The following is a 23,245-nucleotide window of genomic DNA, read 5'->3' on the forward strand; positions in this document are numbered from 1 at the left end:
TTGAGGTGCTTTGTCTTTTTTGCTAAAAAGCTCTTAATGAAAGAAGGAAAGACTTTTTCTGAATAAGTTCTGACTAGAACTGCAACCATCACTACTTATAATAATAATAAGTAGCTCGTAAGGTGCTAAAGAGATAAAAAATTAATTCATAGGAAATCTTCAAAAATTAACAAAAATTAACCATAATGAAGTTACACTCATTAAAATCCAGAAATCTTCTTGTTGTCTGTCTTTAATAACTGCTGGAGTCTCTCAGGGAAGCGTCCTGGTGACACTGTTTTTTTTATATTTAAATCTTATATGGTTTTACAGGAACACTGCAATATTTAATCATCATTTATCTTTGAGAAACACTGATCAATATTTTTCTCCATTTTCTGACATTTTATGAATCAAACACCTACTTAGTTTGCATTGAGTGGGCAGCATGTTGTGTTCACATGTTTAATTCCCAATAAGAGAGGAACACAGTGTGTTCTGATAGACGTTCCCATCAGAGGACACATGCAGGAAAAGAGTTTGACACTGAAGAGTAGCAGTACAACATTTAAGGATTATGACAACTCCTAAGGTATGTGTTTGAATTTTACTTTACCTGATAATATGTTTGAACATTAATTTATACAGATAATTTTTCATTTCAGTTTTTTATAGTGTTTGCTGGTTAAAAGAAGATAATAAATACAGGTCAAAGAAGACCAGAAGACTGTCACAGTATGACAAACACGCCACCATATGCATAAAAGTTTACTTTTTTAGATAACAACACTGCTATCTAGTAGGGATGCGCGCGATTAGTCAGCTATACAATTAAACATCCCCATCTTCACTAGTCGGCACCAGAAATACTGGTCATTTAAACTATTTATCAATATTTCATTCATGCAAGATGTCAGTTATCTGTTGCCTCTAAGATTTTATGCAGCCGCACGCCACTAGTCGGAGTTGCATCATTGTCAGACGGCAGCTCCTCTCGCCCAGCGCGTATGCCCTGATCGCCCTGGCAACCCCAGATGTTTATATCAGCAAAGTCGGACAGATGGCAGCTCGAAAGACCAGCACGGTTTTGCAGTGTTTAAATCTAGAAAATGGAAATAATGTTGAATGTAGACTGTGACAGAATAAGCTGATATATATTCACTGGACTGTAGAAACATGTGACCACATTAAGCACAGACACAGACATAAACCAGCAAACGGAGGTGCTGCTACTGCTGCTGCTAACACTGCTAACGTTAGCCACACTGTGTGTCAGGCTGGCAGCTAACGTTAGCTCTGGGTCCTTTACCCGCAGACACTGTGACCCTCCTCGGTCTGAAAAGGTGAAGCATTTATTGAGTTGCTGTCATGTTTTGTACATAAATGTGTAAGGCTTGTATTGCATAGCGCAAAGTAGCGCACATTTCAGCAGCATTTAAAGTACAATTTGGCGATTGTAGACTGTGATTAACGTCTTCAAATGAGTCACACAGTATTTTTGACAGTGTTTAACATTATAAATGAATAAATTCTGCTTAATTTTAAATGCTGTCTGAGTGTTTTCTTAGTGTTAGACTAGTCGACTAGTCTAAATTAAATTTTGCGTTTAATCAACAGGAACATCCCTACTATGAAAATAAAATAAAATGAACCACTGCCACAAATCTCTGCCTGTATCACGACATCATGATACAGAGTTTTTGAGAGCTGATACAGTATCACAAACTACAACACTGTGATACTGAAGCGTATCAATATCTTCTAACACTGCTGGTTGACAGACTAGAAATGCGTTACATAAACTGCAGTGCGTTCTCTTTCTAAAGTGCTCATTCTGATCAGGTTCCACTCGACGTCTCTGCCTGGTAAAAGGACGTTTTCTACTCTTACTCTGTTGGTGTTGTTTGTGATGTGATGCGCTGTGTGATGACGATGATGAAGCTGGAACACGTTGGTCTCATAATGAATTTGTTCTTTCTACAAAGTAAGTTCACTGTGGAAAGTGTCAAACATCGCAAGAATGTTTCGATGTTTCGGTTGCAGAAACTGTTTTTACAGTCAATAAAGCTTCATGTTATCAGACAGTCAGTGATTTTCTCTCGTCTTTGTATTAATGTTCATCTGTTTTGTTATAAAAAGCAAATTAAAAAAAGGCACCAGGCAGAAAGCTTCACATCCCCCCTGTCCAATCAACAAGTAAAAAAAAAACACACAAATGTTCCCTTTAACACCTCTCAGATGAATTTGTTTTTTAGTTTGTTGTGTGGCATGTTGCTGTGACAACGTGACCTCTTTGTGGATTGGCTGGTTCAGATGTCACTCCAGAGGACGGCCATCCTACTCTTGTCCACGCTGACAAAGTATTCACCGGACAGAGACCAGGACACGGCACTGATGGACGAACTGAAGACGGAGAGGAGACGGGCTGTTAAAGGAGCAGTACAACATTTATGTCGGCAGATCTTTGACTCGTGGAGGCCCTCAGGGACGTGTCCTGGGGCCACTGTTTTTTTTCTATTAATCTTTATATATATTAATGAGGTAGTGGAGAAGGGGTGGGGTTAAATAAGTTCATACTTCCTCTCATTCCTTTTCAAGCATGTAAACTATGTTGTTTTTTGAGAATTTCTTTATTGAATTTATTGTCTGTTTTCTGTTCTTTACGTTTTCATTTTGTTATTCTAAACATATTTTTGAAATCTTTTACTTTTTTGTTTTCTTTATTATGTTTAAAATAAAAAATATATCAATCTATCAGTCAATCAATCAATATAAATTTACAGGATCACTTTAATATTCAGTTTTTTAGTAGCACATGTATATTTACCATATATATATATATATTATATTGGTAAAATGACAGATTTCACACAGAATCATGTCTATAGATCATACAACATTTGTTGAAAGACATTTTTTGAATGATTATTTGGCACTTATTGGTCTTAAATTTTGATTATTTTCAGTGACTCACATAAATCCTTATATCAATTAAATGAAACAGGCCCCCCAAAATAAATAAATGTACTGCATTATAATTAACAATATTTCAATCACAAACTGCTCTTATCACTAAAGATTTTTACATTTTTGCAGCCGCCTTTCATTTTTCTTGTATTTTGAATTCCTGGCAACTTTTATTTTGTAAAAATCACAAAATTGATCTGAAAAAATGAAAACATGCATACATAAGTAGCTTCTAAGGTGCTAAACAGTCAGAAATGAATGCACAGACAGTCTGCAAAAATGTTTTGTTTTAAAACTGTCGTGACTGATTCATGTATTGATCAGCTGATCAGTACCACTAGTTGCTTACCTGTGTTTGTCAGGTAGGCGGGTCTCCAGGTTGCCAGTGGAGACGTTCCAGATGTAAACGGTGCCATCTGCTGATCCGGCTGCAAGGAAGCAACCGTCTGGACTGATGAGAGAGAACGGTGGGTTAGACTGAACCGTTCTAACAGCATCACACATAGAACCTGAGACATGTGGATGAACCTGGAGGGGCTTAAGTTCTTCTATGGGTTCAGTTATCCCAAACATGAAGCCAACATGTCAGAGCACTGAAGATTCAGTTTGGTTCAAACGTCTCTCTGAACTGAGACTGAAGCTGGTGTTTTGGATAAACTGTTATTAATGACATGAAGAAAAAATGACGGCACCGAGTCTCAGCTCGAGTTCAGGATCAGAGGTAAACATAACAGTCAGGGTCAGTTGTGTCAGGCTGAGAAGATGTGAGAACCAAGTCACTATTGAGCAAGTCACAAGTACCTGTTGGTTTTCGAGTTAGGTCCAAGTCGAGACCAACAAGTCCCAAGTAAAGTCCTAATTCAAGATCAACAATTGTCATGTCAAGGGGTAAATCCAGACCAACAATTCTCAAATGAAGTCCCAATTCAAAGCCAACTAACAGACTAGCAAGTCTCTTTAATATCAACATCAAGAACGACAAATGTCAATTCAAGTGCCAAGTCGAGACCAACAAATCTCAAGTCAAATCCAAATTTAAGTCAGGACCAACAAGTCCCATGTCAAGTCCTAATGGAATTAAATGTATATTTTTTTAAAGCATGAACAACAAGTCTGCATGTTTATAAATGTTGTGTAATTTTCTTGTGGTTGTAAATTAAAGTTAAACCTGGATGGACAAATGTGGATAATAAAGGAATAATAATAATTTAATATGCACTTGGTTTCAATGGCTCTGTCAGTTTTTTTCAGTCAAAATTTGAAAAAATTATTCAGAAGAAACACGACTGCTTAATAAGTTGACTATCTAACTGCTATTACCAGTTGGTCCAGACAGCATGCAGTGTTTCAGAACGACGTCTCTGTTGTGTCATTTAACTGAAACCAAATTACCAAACTAACAGTTATGGTTATAATGTGAAACATAAAACATATGAAGGTTTGCGTCCTGTTAATTTTAACACATTAATGTTTCATCTTGTAGATCTGAGAGGATTTATGATAATTGTTTCTGTGTGGAACCTCAGAGAGAGAACCCAGCAGGGAATCCTGACTGTCTGTGTGTCTGTGTGCGTTCGGTTAGAAACACACTTATATATTTAGTGTTTCTGTCAGAGAGCTGAACCAACACGAAGCATCCCGGCCCTGCTGTTGTCATGGAAACTGCAGAAAATGAACCACGCAGCATTTCATGTCTCTCTCTCTGTCTGTCTCTATTTTCATCTCTCTCCGTCTCTCGGTTTTCTGGTGGAATGTTGTGATCAGACATGGATCTTTTCTCCATCATACATTAATACACAAAAACCCGATGATGAATTAACTATGTCCTGAATAAAACAGCTGACACCAGTAGTGAAAAATAATGCAGGAAACATCCAAAAAACGAACTCCATGCTGCTCTCATCATGGTGTCTCAAAATGTGGGTTAAATTTTGCCCTAACTGGAGTTTTTCATTGACAGTGAAATCGAGAGCAAAACATATTTATAGACACATCTTGGATTTGATTTGATGTTTTGAAGCTTTGCAGCATCAGAAGGTTCATTAATCAGATTCTTGGACCTTTTTCACAGCAGGTAAAACTCATTAAAGACACTTCGTTCCAGCAAATAATCATGTTATTAGTTCCATCTCTGCCTGGTGTGAAAGAGGTGGAATCTATTTTAGTTTTACAACACAGTTTTCCTCCTGGTCATGTGCGCCATGTGGAAAACCATGTGCACATGCAGCAGGTCAGTAATCAGATTCCTCCTCCACCCAGAGCTCATTTAGGGAGCTCGGCTGAACCATCTGAACCATAGTAATGACAGAAGAAGCTGGTGAGTTTGTGTGACTTCAGTGAATCTGAAGTAACACTTTAAACACAGAAGTCTTTATGAGACTTGGATTACGCCACACGAGTGGTATGGAGGCCTTTTATGTTTTTATTCTGTTATTTTTTACGTTTGGTCACCATTCACTTCCTGTCTGGGAAATTCTGCAACACTGTTTTCCTGTGAAACTCCAGCAGTGTTTGTGGACTAACAAAATAAACCTTCAATCAGCATGAGGGTGAGTAGATAAGGACTGAATTTTCATTTTTGGGTGAACTGTCCCTTCAATGATTCTCAACTCACCTGATCACAGCTTTGGTGCTGTCGCTGCCACATTTAAAGCCCTCCGCTCTGACAGACACAAACACACACAGTCAATGAACATCATCACAATAATCACACAAACTTGGAACTTCATTTAAGTGTCTTCATTAAGTTCTTACCTGAAGCACACGCGGTCGTTGCTCCACCTCCTCAGGTCGACCAGCTGGAGGCAGTCGTCACGGCAGCAGCTGAGCAGCTGGCGCTGGTCGGAGCTGATGTCCAGTGAGGTGACTTTACCCTGAGCAGGAAGCTCCTGAACACAGCTGACCGTCCTGAATGACAACAGATCAGCTGAGCTGATACATGTTCACAACATGGGAAGATGACTGAGTGATCAATCACTGGTAAATCAATATGGTGAAATGGTTCTGTGATCATGTGACGTTCTGCCACCTCACATCCTTTCAGTCTTCTTGTACAACTCAACTGCATGTGATGGGTTTTTTTTGGCACTTTGATTAAGGAAGAGATAAACGTCAAGGTGTCCAATACAAACATCATGTTAACTGAATATTTTCCATCACTGACAGAAAAATCTCAAGGTCGTCTGTCATAACAGATGAAAACACTGAGGGTGATCTACGGTAAAGTTAAGTTATTCACATGCATGATGAAAAAAGTGAGAAAACAGCATTATAATGAGGTACTGTAGAGCTGCAGAGGAAATCTTGTTCTTCAGATGACAGACAACATGTTGGCTTCGTTTAGATCTCAATAAATATCACATCATCATAGTTTGTAGAGTTTCTTTTCTTTTCTTTTCTTTTTTGCCCCAATAATTTTCAAACATGGTGGACATTTCTAAACTGACACACCCAATGGTTTGTTCCAAAGAACCATCTGGGAAGTCATCCCTAGGAACTGTCTGGAAAAGGGCAGGCACTTAAAAAAAAAAAAAAACACCTGGCAGGTGATTGGATGGACGGGTGAAAACATGAGTTGACTGTGCGAGGTTCTATTTAACATGGAGTTATAATTACTGTGAGTGAGTTACTGAAAGGCTGTGTGTGTGTTGTGTCACTGTCACAATAGAGAAATAAAAAGTCCCTGTTCATGTTGACGGTGTCCTGAGGTAGCTGTTGGATAACTGTAGTGACGTGGACAGCGAGGGTCAATCAAAGAATTGGGACACATCTCTGTTACCGTCAGTGAGAAGTGCTGCTGCTGAGCTACACTGTCGTCTTTGAAGCGTTTGTTTTCTAAGAAGAGACAACTGCTGATCCTTCTTTTGATTCTGATCAATTTTCAATTTAGATTTGAAATGGTCACACGCCTACTTGGTAGCTGTCCTTTGTCAAGAATTACTGGACTTCTGGTCTTCACTCAGACTGGTATAAATGACTTTAAAGATTATAAATACAAACTCAATAAAGTCAGTCAGATTCTGCTGAATGTCACGTTGATATGTCGAAGTAAAACAGAGAAGCAGAAGATGTTTTTATTGAGATTAAGTTCATCTTCAGTGGAGAGTTTAGGATGATGATTTCCATCTCTGCTGACATGTTCGTCTAATTTAAAAATCGGAAGAGTTTCGGTCTCCAGTTGCTGCTCATAACATTTTTAATTTCATTTTAATCTAATCGTTTTTATTGTTTGAATGGTTCGATTAAAATCCTCATCATTCAACAGCTTTTATTGTGTTTTATGTTAACATATTTATCTCTGGTTCTGAGCTCCCTCAGTTCTCTGGAACTGCCATGATTTTATGGATGAATATATTTCAACCTTGTTTTCTTGAAACCTGACCCTGTGCTGTGCCTCAGTTTGTGTTCCTTCTTATGTGCAATGTCTTCAAGTGACTGTTTTCTATTAAAAAGACATATCTAAATAATAAATGAAGGTAGACAATTAAATAAAAACATTCTTATTTTTATCAAAATCTGACCAATCACAGCTCAGTGAGTGATGCAAGTGTCCAATCAGGTGCAGGGAGGGTTGATGCTGGTGTGTGACTGGAGGACAGAGATGTCAATCATCAGCTGCTTCAGACTCTACAGGCAGGAAGGGGGGGAGGGAGGTGGTCTGTGAGCTGAGCTGTTGCTAGGTAACAGAGAGAGACGGGAGTCGCCGTGGCGACGGCCAGCAGGATGAATGAGAGGTGTCACCAGGTTTAAATCACATCCATCAGTCAGAGACAGAGAGAAGATTCTACTGTGATTCTACTGTTGACACCGACACTATGTTCAGTAAATCCATCAGAACCTGACTCTACTGATTCTACTGAAGGAGACGGAACATGCAGAGAGCTGAGGGGATGAAGGGGTGAAGTGATCAAATGAAACAGTAATACGGTGAAGTGGTAGAAAAATGAAGTGGAAGTGAAGTCCATTTGGCTGTTGTGTCCTGCATAGGGTCAGGTGACCCAAAAGAACAGTGTCGAACGCATGGGTAAACATGAAGTAATCATGTACAGGCAGCAGCTGAAAACAATAACACAGACAATACAATCTGTTTCTTCCCTGGAAAAATCTGAAATTAAAATGAAAAATGTGCAAAATTTTTAACATTTAGTTCTACTAATAATCAGCCACCAGTATTCCCCTGTGAAAAACTATGACACAACCTGATCTGACAACGATGGCTAAAACTGATCACAAAAAGTCAGCCAAAAATAACTAGCAGAGGATACTATGTTAATACCAGGTGTGAACATGTTAATACCAGGTGGGAACGTGTTAATACCAGGTATGAACGCGTTAATACCAGGTGTGAACGTGTTAATACCAGGTGGGAACGTGTTAATACCAGCTATGAACGTGTTAATACCAGGTGTGAACGTGTTAATACCAGGTGTGAACGTTTCAATATCAGGCAGTAACGTGTTTATACCAGGTGGGAACATGTGAATATCAGGTGGGAACATGTGAATACCAGGTGTGAACGTGTGAATATCAGGTGTGAATATGTGAATATCAGGTGTGAACGTGTTAATATCAGGTGTGAACGTGTTTATATTAGGTGGGAACATGTTAATATCAGGTGTGAATGTGTTAATATCAGGTGGGAACGTGTTAATATCAGGTGGGAACGTGTCGATACCAGGTGGGAACGTGTCAATATCAGGTGGGAACGTGTCAATACCAGGTGGGAACGTGTCAATATCAGGTTTAAATGTGATACTACCATATGTGAACATATTAATAACAGACTCCAAGTTAAGTGACACTGTGCAGAGGTGAAACAGTGACACTGTGCAAGGGGGCAATTAAGAAACCAAAGAAGTGTAACAGCGGTACAGTGAGATGCTGAAGCAATTAAGCAATTAAGGGAAAAATATAAAAGAAAGTGCTGAAGGAGTGAAGTGTCACCTGGTGTCCCAGACCCTGATCTTGGAGTCGTAGTGTCCACTGATGATAGAGTTCTCAGAACAGACCAGGTCACTGCAGTATGACGCCACTTCAGCCACCTGCACACCTGCAGACATCAGTCCACCTTCATCAGCCCATCATTAACCAGATATCGATCAGTCATTGATCAGTGAGACGACTCCTGCTGTCAGTCAGCAGCGTCTGTCTGTCTGTCTGTCTGTCTCTCCCTGCAGACATCCTGACTGCTGATGTCACAGCCTGCTGAGGTTTGTCCTCCTTCGCTTATTTTATTCACTTTACAACATCAACACACCACCACACATTTGTTAATTAAATCAGTGGTTCCCAAACGGCGTGCGGGAGATTTTGTGACAACCACATATTATCATTAAAACAATGACATTTTCATTTACTATATCACCGCTCATTTTCCAGCCTCTATGTTATATTCTATAGCGTGTTTTATATTCTATACTAAAATTACCTTTGACCACAGTAGAATTCTATAATGTTGCTCACTGAGAATCTTCACTTACACAGCAACACCGATCAGTCAGAACATTATGACCACTGACAGGTGAAGTGAAGAACACTGATTATCTCTTCATCATGGCTCCTGTTAGTGGGTGGGATATATCAGGCAGCAAGTGAACATTTTGTCCTCAAAGTTGATGTGTTAGAAGCAGGAAAAATGAGCGAGCGTAAGGATTTGAGCAAGTTTGACGACGGTCACATTGTGATGGTTAGACGACTGAGTCAGAGCATCTCCAAAAATGCAGCTCTTGTGGGGTGTTCTTGGTCTGCAGTGGACAGTATCTATCAAAAGTGGTCCAAGGAAGGAACAGTGCTGAACCGGGGACAGGGTCATGGACGGCCAAGCAATTAATTTAATAACTGATTAATAATTGATTACTACATTAATCATTGTAGCTCTAGTTATACGAACAACCAACAGTAATGTGGTGGCAGGTTGTGTTTTTGGCAACTTATATGAAGAAAAAGCTGAATTTAAAAGTCTTGACCCGGTCAGGTCTGGTTCTGTTTATCAGTGACAGCGTGAGAAATCAACAACACAAACTTTAGGACGATTTTCTGTGTTTTAACACACTGAGAATGATTTAAAAAAAATGTTAAAACCTTCCACCAGACTGAAGCACAGTTCTCACTGTTCTCACAGGCGCCAGGTGGTTGGTCATAGAGGCTGATATGAATACAGATTTCTTGAGATTTTGGTTCGTCCTTTGGTGTGATTTGTGTGCAAAAAGTAAAAAATAAATAAATAAATACACACAAAAAAGCCTCTTAGTTTTAATGTTTAATGATGAAACTCACAGGCGGCTCGGTGCAGGTCCCACAGTCTGATGGTTCTGTCTGCGCTGCCCGTCACCACCTGATAAGGAACGCTGCAGAACCTCGCTGCTGTCACCTTCCTGCTGTGACCTGTGAGAGTCAACTGAGACACAGAGACACACAAGATAAGATAAGATGTTCCTTTATTAGTCCCACAATGGAAAAATGTAGTGTTATAGCAGCAAAATGGAAAACTAGAAAGAAGTGAGAAAATGTAGAAAAAATATGAACAATTTAAAACAAAGAAAATGTATAAAAAATAAAAATAGGAACAATATAAACAATATCAGGAGACTCAGAAGTTGAATCTACACCACTGCACAGAGGGAATATTCATATTAGACATGAAGATGGATGGCAGTTTTAATTTCAGTTCCATTTTTTTCTGTTCCTGTTTGAAATAAAGAGCTTCAGTTCCTCTTTCAATTGTTTCTCTGTTGTGAAGATTCAGAGACAAATTGTTAGATTATGAATGTGATTATAAAGCTGCTGCTAAATATCAACCAATGTAGAGTTTTTATTAAATGCCACTTTATTCTGGAAGGATACATCACAAAAAGATAAGGTGATTGTTCACCTTTATTATACTAAAAGAACATCAAACATTGAATTCGATATGTCTGATTTTATCAGCCATTTAATAATAGAGTCATATTTCTTTACATTTTCTAGAGTTTTGTTCCTCACTCAGGTTGCGGCTTGTTGATATGCATTGTGATTGCATGCTTTTAATTTTGTGTTCATCAGGATGTAAAGGTTGGATTTTGTTTGAGTGTGTCTCTTTTGTCAGCAGCAGAGGGCGCTGTGAGCCAGTTTACACACTGATTCTTCACTGCTGTGTGAAGTTTCACAAACTTCACGGTTACCTTGGGAACGGACTCGTCCCGCTGCCACAGCAGGGCGGACTTATCGTATGAGGCGGCGAGGATCCTGTGGTCCTGCAGAGAATCACAGACAGACCGTCAGTCATCAGAGCAGCTTCCTCCAGCAGCAGATTTTAAATTCAGCCTCACGTCGTGTTTTTACCATCGGGTTGAAGTCGATGCAGGTGATCCCCTCTGTGCTGCCGTCCAGAGTCGCTCTGTGAGTCAGCGAGCCTGATGACATCATCAGTGAGGTCACAACAGCTCATCAAAAGTATTAACAACATAATTAATAATAGTAATATTAGTAAAATAAAGCAGGTACCTGCTCTGACCTCCCACAGTTTGATGACTCTGTCTGTTCCTCCGGTGGCCAGCAGGTCGGAGCTGCAGCTGAACCTCACGGCGTTGATGCCCTGATCGTGAGCTTCCTGACAGACAGAGAGCAGGAAACAGCTGACACCAGCCCTCACTGCACAAACTTAAAGGGTTACGGTGTAATTATTTCAGAGGAAATAAACATAAAAAAACCCTACGTGAATAATACTCGGGTGTGTGTGAATATTTCATAACAAAGACTGAAATGTAGCTCAGAGTCGAACCTGCTGCTTCTTCAAAATGTGACAGAGAGAGGCATGATGGGTAATGAGGCGCACACAGAGGAGCTCTTTGTTAAACACACAGGAACACTCACTGCGTGTGTGTGTCTTAATTCTTAAATTCAAATAATCTTTATTAACAAAAAGCATCAGTGTTTGCTGCAGCAGAATGGATCATCACAGCGATGATGTCATACGTCTGATAACAAATGATCCATCAGAACCAAGTTACAGATGAACACTGATGTCATCACTCGCTCTCTGTCTGCTGGTTCACAGCCTGCAGTCTGAGGCGTCTCCACAGGGGGGAGACAGAGGTTTATTATGAGAGAGCTGCAGAAACTAAACGACCACAGAACTCATTTTAGTTCAAAAACTACATCTACTTAAAGATGTTTAATAAATATAAAGTGCTGTTCAGTACCAGTAAACTCAATGTTCTTTTTTTTTATTGCAAACTGCCTGTGAAACTGTAAATCTGTTTTTCAAATGTATTTTTGTCTGTAACCTATAATAGAGACTAGTCAGAACAGTCAGTCAGAACAGAAGTAAAACAAAAGTATGAAATGTCATTTAGTCTAAATAAAAAAATAAATTAATAAATGAATATATACATAAATAAATAAGTACACCTATGAAAAAATAGCAGGCCTGACAGAGATGATAATCGAGTTGATGTTGATGTTATTAATGTTGTGTCCTCAGTGTCAGATGTACTGTGTGTACTCGGTGTGTATTCAGTGTGTATTTTTACCAGTATGTGTCGAGCTCTGACAGGGACTCTCGCTGACACACAGATTCCTACAGGACACATCAGATCCTCCTCCAGACTGCAGACTGAGTGACCACGCCTCTTCCTGCTGACATCACACACAGCCACACACACACACACACACACACACACACACGCACACACACACACACACACACACACACACGACCTTTAGATTTATTTGGATAAATATTAATGTTATTTACACATATAAAGCTGCTTCATACCCGGCTATCCACCGCTGTCTGATGTCAACAGTTCAGCAGTGTCTTCTTCATACAATAAACAACAAATAATTAACAACCCTGATTATATCTATATCTTTATTATAACCCTGATTCCAAAAAAAGCCAGGATGTTGTGTAAAACATAAAATTAATGCAATAATTTGCAAATCAGTTTCAGTTTTTATTCAGTTGAAGTTACAGCACAAAGACAAGATATTTAATGTTCAAACTGACAAACTGTTGTTTTTTGTAAATCTACTGCCGTTCTGTTGGTTCAGGAGCAACAAAACACTAAAAGTTGTGGAACGCTCCAAAAACCTCAAAAGGCTGAGGGCTTAAACACACCAACAGCACAATTATATCCCTCAAATACATTAAAACTAAAGTAATGAGCCTGTTCTGAAGTAGAAAGAATAAATATTTGTGTTCAAACATAGGGAGGAAAAGTAAAAAGTATTTGTACTCAGTTGCTTCCCCACTCTGTCAGTGAAGTTTACAGGTTAACTTTCACTCTCCAGTGCTTAAATGAACAAGCAGAGAAAATCATCCAAATCTAAAGTAAACATGAGGACTCACTCAAACAGCTCTCTGATGGACGTGAGGATCCTCGGTGACGTCGCCGACGCTGATCTGAGAGACAGACGGAAACTGAGAAAACATCCACTCATTCTCTGGGTGACTAAACTCTGAGCGCTAACGAGAAAAATAATCAACTTCAGTCTCACTACAACTTCACAAGAAAAACTTGATGAAGATTTAAAAAATAAGAATAATCATAATTTAACAATAATAATGGTAATGAGTATTTGTCATGTGTGAAGGCGTCTCACCTGAAGAGTCTGGTGTGTCCTCTTCCTGTGGACCCGTTGTGGTTTTCATTCTTTGGAGACGTGGATCTAGAGGTCGGAGCGCTGGAGGAACTGAAACACAAAATCCCACTGAGGTGCAACACGATCATCGTCATCATCATCATCATCGTCATCATCATCATCATCATCACACTGAAGTGTCTCCACAGACACACAAGAGACACATTCATTCATTCACAAGACCTTTTTATGCCACTGATATAACAATATAACAAAATAATAATAAAATATCATAACAATATTAAAATTTCCTGAAAATATTGAACCAGAAAAATATCATTCTTAAAGTTATCAAAATATCATAAAAATATTTAAATATCCTTAAATATATAAATATCCTGAACTGTGAATAAAATAAAACCACACAAACAAACAGCAAATACTTTCAGACTGTTTACAAAACATTCTTATGTAACAAAACACACATGTAAACACATCAGGCAAAATCAAGGTCAGCAGAAATGGGTTGTGTACATATACTGTCAGGTAAGTCCATAACAATAAATAATTACAGTGACAGGCCTAGAAATATTAGAATATTCTGACTTTTGCTCAAAATATTCAGAAATATTCCAACATGATGTGAAGCAGAAATGAAGTGCAGATTTTAAAAACAGATGTTTGAGATCTCACCTGTCCACAGTGACCTTTGACCTCGCAGCTGTCTGCAGCTGCTTCTGCAGGTTCGCTTCTCGAGCCCTGACAACATACAGACAGGAGAGGTGTGTTCAGGTACCAGGACCTCATTGACTGTGTGATGAACTGGTATGTGGTGTGTGCAGGTACCAGGACCTCCTCATTAACTGTGCGATGAACGGGTGCGTGGTGTGTTCAGGTACCTGGACCGCCTCATTTACTGTGCGATGAATGGGTGCGTGGTGTGTTCAGGTACCTGGACCTCATTAACTGTGTGATTAACAGGTGTGTGGTGGGTTCAGGTACCTGGACCTGCGTTCGTTGCGGCTGTTCATGCGGGCGGCGGCCTGTTGTTTCAGGTGGATCATGTCCTCCAGCAGGTGGACTCCTCGGACCTTCTCCTCTCTGAGTGTTGTCTCCGCCCCTCTCTGTCGCTCCAGCAGGGTGTCGTACTCCATCTTCAACGCCATGTTCTCTCCCTGAACCCGCTCCACCCGCTCCTGCAGCTCCTGACGAGCATCGAATGCACCGGCCAGCCGATGCTCCTCCTCCGACAGTCTGACCACAAAGATCATGGACTTGGGTTAAACATTTGGCGGAGCCGGGGTGGGGAGGCCATGTAATGTCAGATGTTGTGATGTGGTGAAGAGTAGACATTAAATTCTACTACAAATTTTCTATCCTGGTAATAGAAGCTGCTCTTGCTGTAAGGTATAATGTCACTGATTCTATTTCTGGCAAATATTTAACAAGGGGAATTGTGGGTTCTAAACCTGACCACTTTCCTCTGTCATCTGGTGGTATTAATAATTACTGAGGCAGAGGATCATTTCAACATCAATCAACATTATAATGAACATATTATTAACTGTGCAGCAGCTTGACCTTTACCACAGCTGTGAGGATGACATGTCGACAGGAAGTTTATAACCTGTCTGACTGAACAGCCTCACGGAATGATATTTTATAATTCTTTGTGTTATAAAGAAATGATGATATTGAGTTGAGACAGATTCAATATTCTGTTTGCGTTCAGATGCTGCACTGTGTGGACCGCTTTGTTAGAAACAGTCAAACTAATAACTTTCATAATCAGGTTAAAAAGCAAAAGCTCTCACTCACTTGGTGTGAGATTCTGAACGGATTCTACGGGAACTTTTGGTCGTCTCTACACTTTGCATCTTGATTGTTTATTGTTTTGAAGTGTGTCCATACAGAGCTGGGGACAGACATGCTGTTGTGTCTCTACTTCAGATGACAGAGCCACAACTTACTCAACCAACTGTATTAATGCTTTGAATTCATGGCTCTTTGTACTTGTTCACTATTTAAAGCACTCGGCCAGAAACACACAAGACGCACACAACGTGACATCATGTAAATTAAACATAAAGAATTATAAAACCATGCTATGACTTTATTAGTGGTCTTTTCAAACACCAATGAAATGTAGAAGTCGTTGATAATTTTACGCTGCTTTACCACAGGACTGGGAGGATGCTGCACCCCCACCTTGAACTTTAGGTGGGGGCATAAAACCAAAAGCTGTAGATCAGTCTTTTCCAAACACTGGGTTGTGACCCGCAGGTGGTCCCCCCAAAAAAAGTTTGGGAAAGACTGCTGTAGATGGCGCCTACGCACACGGAGGAAACATATAAATAATCAACATCTCCTTCAGAAGCGTCTGTTAGAAAAACAGTACAAAAGTAAAGTTGAAATGTGATATAAAGTTAGAATAATTCAAGAAAAGAGTTTTGGGGAAAAAAATGAAAATATTAGAATGTTTCTAGGAAACAGGGGTAATATTTTGTTGAAAGGGGCGGGAATACTTTGATAAGTTTGAAGAAGAAAAAGAAGCAATAAAAGGTGACATTTGCATTTGCTGAATCACTGAATTCTCTCTCAGATTCCTTCATCTACCTCCTCCGCTCCATGTCTTCAGCACCTTCCCCTGCTGACACGTGATCAGACTGAACCAATCGGCTGTGAGCATCCTCAGGTGAACAGACAGGTTCAGGTGTGTGTGTGTGCGTGTGTTACTCACCTGGCATGTTGCTCCTCCAGAACACATTCTCTGATTTTAATCTCCTGCTGCAGCTCCACCACCTGATAGGCCAACTGAAACCAGAAACAAAACAAAACGAAGGAGAAGAAGAAGAGTGAGGGGGACATGTGATTCTGATCCGACCGACAGCAGTTTATCTACAGAAGTGTCCTTTAATGTTTTCCAGGCGACATCAGTCTGACAGTCTTTACAAGCTGCAGCACATTTAGTTCATCTGTGACTCAGACTGATCTGCACACAGGACTGTGATTCAAACTGCAGTATATCGTCAAGACTTCACGACTGGATGAATATATCAGCTATCAGTTCCTCACCAGTTGTTTTTTTGTCAATTGTTGTTTTATTTTGCAAATATAATAGTCTGCCTCCAAATAATGAGCTAGAGCCACTGCTCGTCCTGTTCCATTGTCCGCAAATGTCTCATTTTGTCCACAAACTCCAAGATATTCAGTTTACTGTCAGAGAGGAGTAGAGAAAACAGAAAATATTTACATTTGAGAAGCTGAAATCAGAGAACTTTGTTTCATTTTCTTACAGAAAATTACCCAAACCCACTAACTGCTTATCGAAATAGCTGGCGATTAATTTAAGAATCGATTCATGATCAATTAATTGATAAATGGTGCAGCTCTGCATCACACACCCACTGAGTTGAACAAGTTACAGCATGAAGAGTAACAACATTTTCACATCTAACTCTGTGACAACTTTTCTGGAATTTAAGTTTGTATTTTATCAGAAGCAAAATGGTTTTGGTGAGTTTCATTTTTTTTCTACAGAGTCTGAATGACGGGTGTTTTACAGTGAATTAACAACACAGTTAAACTTGTCTTAGCTTGGTAAAAGATGAGAAAAATATTTCTAGAATTTGTAATGTCCTCAGAGGGCCGTGAGGACAGACAGAGGTGAGAGGGACCGGAGGTGGACATTATTTCTGCATTTTGAGTCAAACATTCTTCTCTGAGTCACAACTTAAATCTGAGCACACAGTCATGATGCACATATTTTTAGAGTCAGTATGACTTACACTTCCTGACTTAATGTCTGACGTCCTTAAATCCACAGAGTCAGACTTAAAAACCTACCTGCTCTGATCTGATTTCAATTTCCGATTTTTTGAAGGGTCTGACATGCCAATTCTGATTTTTTTTTATTCCAATTTTTAGTCTTTCTAAGAACTGTAATTGACAGCATTCACAAACATTTTTGCAACTTTTCTTGCAAAAATTAAATTAGATGTTCATAATAAGACACTGACTATTAAATATTCATTAAATACTATTTAAATTTTCTCTAAAGTCCTCCAGGTTACAGCCAGGCCTTATTATAGTTTTACATTAAGATTATGAATTGGGTGAACGTGGAATCTCGCAGGATTTTGTGGGACTTGATTTCACTTGATCTCCTGTGGAAGCAGATGTAAACAAACCGGAGATGGACACAGTGCAATAGACATTAGCATGAAGAACTAGAGAGTTTACGGCTGTTCTGCGACACTGTCAGCTGCTCTGTCTCGTTGTAGACTGTCTGTCGCTGACACCAACTTCAAGCAAACATGTGTCTGAGTGTGTAGCTGTCATCAGCGCTGTAGTGATATCACGGTCAGTTTATCTGCTGCGTGCATAATGTGACCATCGTGCAGAATACATGTGTGACAATGACGGGCACAGACACGGTCAGGGCCAGTCACGCTAAAAACCTGCTCAATTCTGAGCATCGGCAATTAATCGGTGCAAGTCTAGTGAAAACTGCACAAAAACATAACAAAGTTCTCGGTCATGTAATGAAACACAGTCTACTGACAGACGAGAGGTGACAGCTCAGCCGAGGGGGATGCCATTCATGTTTACATCCTGTGTTGTCATGAGCACGAGCCTCTCATCCGTGAGTAGCTGCACACTTCCTCATTACATCACGGAGCGGTGATGATGTCAGCAGGCGAGCGTTTGTACCTCTCCTGTAGTTTTCTTCAGCTGATTGTTCCGGTGAAGCAGAGAGGAGATGGAGCTGCTGCTGTCACAGGATGGACGTCTGGAGACACGAAACAAACACACCCTCAGCATCATCATCATCATCATCATCCTCATCCTCATCCTCATCCTCATCCACACACACACACACACACACACACACACACACACACACACACACACACACACACAGTGAGTTCTGTCTGTTGTGACTGTGTCAGAGGTCAGGTGTCTCCAGATGTGTTCAGGTGAGTTACCTGACAGAGCAGCTCAGGATTCCTTTGGCCAGGTTGGTTTTCTCCAGCAGCTGAGTGTCTGAAAACACACAGAACACAGTGAGCGTCACAGGTAATAACACCTGATCACACAGGTAATAACACCTGATCACACAGGTAATAACACCTGATCACAGGTAATAACACCTGATCACACAGGTAATAACACCTGATCACAGGTAATAACACCTGATCATGGGTAATAACACCTGATCACACAGGTAATAACACCTGATCACGGGTAATAACACCTGATCACAGGTAATAACACCTGATCACACAGGTAATAACACCTGATCACAGGTAATAACACCTGATCACAGGTATTAACACCTGATCACACAGGTAATAACACTTGATCACAGGTAATAACACCTGATCACCGGTAATAACAACTGATCACAGGTAATAACACCTGATCACCGGTAATAACACTTGACAACCTTTTACTTTTCCTCCCTACATCTGAACACAAATATCTGAACTTTCTCCTCATCACATTTTCAAAACAGGCCCATTACTTTAGTTTTAATGCATTTGAGGTGAATTATTGATTATTGTTATTTTTCATCATTGTGCGCCATCTTCTAACATCAAGACTGATTTCAACATAAATGGACGGAACAATAAGACATAGAAAAGTCAATTCACTGGAGGATCCATCAGAGGACATCACATAAGACAGACGGGACGAGATGAAAAAGACGTAAGAAAACAAAAAAAGACAATGAAGGAAGTAAAACCTGTAACATAACGAAACATTATGCAAAAACATGCAAAGGACGCACCAAGATAAAAAGCATAACGAAAAACATAATAAGAAAAATTACTTCATACACGGAACAATATGTTTAAGATGTAACAAAACTAAAAAGATGCAATAAGATGAAAAACACTGTAAGACATAACAAGAATAAAAATTGTGTAAAAGGTGTAACAAAATGTGGCTAAAAGGCGCAACAAGACTAAAAAGATGTAATAAGACAATAAAACTATGTAAAAGACGTAACAAGAAAAAAAAGTAAAGCCCTAAGAATCTGAAACAGACAGAGAGGAAGACTCGGGTGAAGAAAAGGTGAGGTTCAGTTAACTTTACACAAACATGGTCATTATATCATATTATATTATATTATATTATATTATATTATATTATTAAGATTATGTAGCAGTAGGAGTGAGGTCTGGTGTGGAAGCAGATGTAAACTCTTTGCTGCAGTGAAGCTCTGCAGTGACAAAAGACAAAAGTAGAAGTTAAATGAGTCTGGATGAGAAAATGTTTGAGGAGACACGGTTGGTCAACATGGGTTCTTTATCCTCCAGACAGAACAGGAGGTGAGATTTTAATTGTCAGTTCCTGTTCCTGGAGTCTGTCGCTCTCCTTAACCATCTGTGTCGTCGTGTGTGTGACGTGACGATGCAGAAGTGGTTGATATCAGCAGGTTCATGTATCCACGTACCAATCCAATACTCCAAAAACATGACCCTTCTCCAAGTCTTCCCAGGATGGTGAAGTCATGTTAGCATTCATTTTCTGTATGGATTTGCTTGTTCTATCTAACACACTCAAATTAGAGCGTCACTTTTTTAACGAGTGTAGACCGGCACATCAAGACCAGGACTTTTCACTGGTCTTTGTGTCCAGTGTGAATCTAAATGTCACTATTAATGTTTTTTAGCTTTAGTTGACTCATTATTTTCAGTTTTCAGTCACAGTTTGCTTAAATTTAGTCACAACTACTTACCCACTACTACAATGAAAAAACAGTCATGGTTTGTGGTTTAAATAGACCCGTCCACAACATTAAAGAGTCTCACTGACACATCATCAAGGCAACAACAATTCGCCAATCACAGCATATTAGTAGACACCAATCGCAACACAGTAGGGCGGGACTGGGTGGAACAGTCTCGGGGCAAAAAATAACGCAGTATAGGATCAGTATCAGACAAAGCAAAGTTCATGTATTGATGGAAAATTTGGTATCTTAACATCGGAACTAACTGTTGAAAAACAAAACAAACAAAACAGAAACTGTGGTTTTTTTTTCACAGCTCTGCCACAGAGACACACACACCAAACTCCATTCAAAATCTGACACGTTTAAGATTCCCACCTTATTTTTTTATCTTTAAAGTCTTGAATTTGTATAGTTTTAAAACTGAATAAATCAAATAAATGTCTAACACCATCATTTTACTTTATTGTCTTTTTTAATTGTAACTCCCTTCACACCTCTGTTCTTTTAACATTCCACCTGTTGTTCTAAGCTAAATAAAATCCTTTTTTATGCACAAAACTCATTAGATTTGTCAAATTCAGCACAAAATTTTTTTCACTCTCAACCTGAACCCAGAAAAGCATCATAAAACAGACACGACTGTTTCCTCCTACAATCTGTATTTAAGATCTGTTTGGATTTTAATGGGCGACTTTTGTCTCAGTCATTGTTTCATCCATCAGCATCATGTTGTCTGACAGCAGACGGTGAACCAGCAACAGACTGACAGTTCGTCACAGATGAGTCACTGCACAGAGGAAGTGGAACAACGTGTGGTTTAGTTTTCTGACAACTTCCTGTCCCAGAATGCCAACAAAATAAAGGAACTTGTTGTTTTAAGGTGAACAGTTTCTGTTTCTTTTTGGAGGTGTGATGAAGGAGGTGACAACTGAAACACTGAGGACATCATCTTGGATTCTGATCAACATTTTTTGACATTTTATGAACCAAACAACTATTTGATTAATGGAGAAAATGACTGACAGATTAATTGATAATGAAAATAATCATTACAGGAAAGAACAGGTCCAAACTCAGGGATGGCGGTGTGTGTCTCTCCAAATGCTCCAGGTTTGGACCCATTTCTCAATTGACAAGATTGTGACAGAATTAATTAATTGATTAATTGTTTTGAGTCATTTTTGAATAAAAAAAAAATCAAAATTCTCTGATCTAAGCTTCGTAAATGTGAATATTTTCTGGCTTCTTTCCTCCTCTCTGACAGTAAACTGAATATCTTTAAGTTGTGGACAAAACAAGACGTCATCTTGGACTTCGCCCAACATTTTTCACAGTTTTTTGACATTTTATGGACTGAATAACTGAGTTGCAGCCCTGATTGTAATATGAGACTAGATGTCATCTTAGATTTTGGTGACAAGTGTTGTCTTTTCCTGGACACACCCCCTGACCTGAAGGACGAGTGAGAAGAAAAGAGCCTGCAGAGCCACTGTGACTGTTTTCACATCTAACACTAACAAAAATAAAAACTCAGGCCTTACCAATAAATCTAAACAGTAAGACTTAATTTGTGCATAAAAGACCATTTTTACTGCCATTTCCAACATCACCTTTTATTATCCTGACATGTGTTATTGAAAACATACAGTATGTACATGTTAAAGGAATAAATGCATTTAGGCTGAGTTAACAAGTCATCTTACTGACTTTTATTTTCTCTCATCAAGAAAACAATGGAGGACATTTTAGCCCACTTTATAAATGAGACTAAATAAAATGCATTTAGGTGGAAATAACAGAAGTTATTTCCAGGCTGTACTTTTACTTGTACATAAGTATGCTCTATACTATGTCATCTACTTAGTTACTTTTAAAATCACGAGTGAGTACCTTTCATCTGTATTTGTGTGGCCAATAAGGCTGTCTGATCACAGAGGGGACAATGAAAATAAGGACATAAAGACAAAAGCCACTGCAGCAACAACAGGTTTGATAAAAATGTTAATTATTAATTGCCTCTAAGAATTTAATCAATTCAAAATGTATTAATCAATATTTAAAACAGTCTAGAAATGGCACTAGTGTCTGGCAGAGCCATCTGATGAATAAGTAAATTTAAAATGACAAAAAAGGGACAGAAAAATTGGATCATGAGAAAAGATGCATGTTTTGCATCATTAAAATGAATGATTAATTAAATGCAACCCTAGTTTGAAGAGGTGAGTGACACAGAAACTTCTTTGATTTAATGTCTGCTATTGATGATGTGTTAAACATCAATGGTTAAAAAGTAACTAATACTCTGAGTAGTTTTTGACACTATCACTTTGTACTTTTAAGTATTTTTGTAACATCTGTACTTTTACTTGTAACTGAGTAATATTTTAGGTATGTAACTTTACTTGTACTTGAGTTCAGATTTTCAGTACTCTTTCCACCACTGAGTAATTTACAGTATATAATAGATGTTACCTGAACCCATATGTTTCAGTTCCAAACTGTTAAATTAACAGATTTTTAAGTGGAGTTTGGTGACACTGTCCTGAGCTCCTGTAGTTTTGTGGTTATCTGAGCCCATCTATCACAGTTTTAAAACAGATCAAACTTGTACTTGTGTGTCGTACAGAATCGGATCAGGTCCTGGAACATGGCGTGCTGTTTCAGGTCTCGGTGCTTCAGCTGACGGACGATGTCCCTCTTCCAGCAGGTCTCTCCCGGAGCAGGGACCCGGCCGCACGGAGCAGGGACCCGGCCGCTGCGCTCCGACACTCCCGGTGAATCTGTCATGACTCCGCGGCTGCTGACGATCACAGCGTCCATGAAGCGGGAAGCCCGCCGGGCTGCTTCATGCTGTTTCCCCGCTGACAGACGCTCACAGACCGGCCTGATGTTACAGACAGCTCCGTGTCACGGCCGCCGCCATGTTGGTCACTCCACCCTCCTCTGTTTCTTGTCTGTTAGTTTGTTTTGTTGTTTTAACTTTTTTTTCCC

The 23,245-nt window shown here is 39.4% G+C and overlaps 1 protein-coding gene across 1 annotated transcript; it reads right to left on the minus strand.

The window, feature by feature from the left end:
• Nucleotides 1-1,313: 1,313 nt before the first annotated feature.
• Nucleotides 1,314-23,245, minus strand: atg16l2 (ATG16 autophagy related 16-like 2 (S. cerevisiae)). The gene is made up of 18 exons (XM_084717675.1): nucleotides 22,879-23,245; nucleotides 18,498-18,555; nucleotides 18,223-18,301; nucleotides 16,250-16,323; nucleotides 14,512-14,763; nucleotides 14,203-14,268; nucleotides 13,531-13,620; nucleotides 13,277-13,330; nucleotides 12,456-12,561; nucleotides 11,428-11,533; nucleotides 11,266-11,336; nucleotides 11,106-11,177; nucleotides 10,222-10,342; nucleotides 8,890-8,995; nucleotides 5,701-5,853; nucleotides 5,561-5,608; nucleotides 3,296-3,397; nucleotides 1,314-2,382 (listed from the first exon to the last, which is right to left on the minus strand). The coding sequence occupies exons 1-18, from the start codon at nucleotides 23,072-23,074 to the stop codon at nucleotides 2,289-2,291; spliced, it is 1,848 nt and encodes a 615-aa protein (XP_084573801.1). The 5' UTR covers nucleotides 23,075-23,245; the 3' UTR covers nucleotides 1,314-2,288.

The sequence above is a fragment of the Lutjanus erythropterus genome, chromosome 4 (assembly GCF_056507025.1).
Source record: "Lutjanus erythropterus isolate fLutEry1 chromosome 4, fLutEry1.hap2, whole genome shotgun sequence".
Classification (NCBI taxonomy): domain Eukaryota; kingdom Metazoa; phylum Chordata; class Actinopteri; order Lutjaniformes; family Lutjanidae; genus Lutjanus; species Lutjanus erythropterus.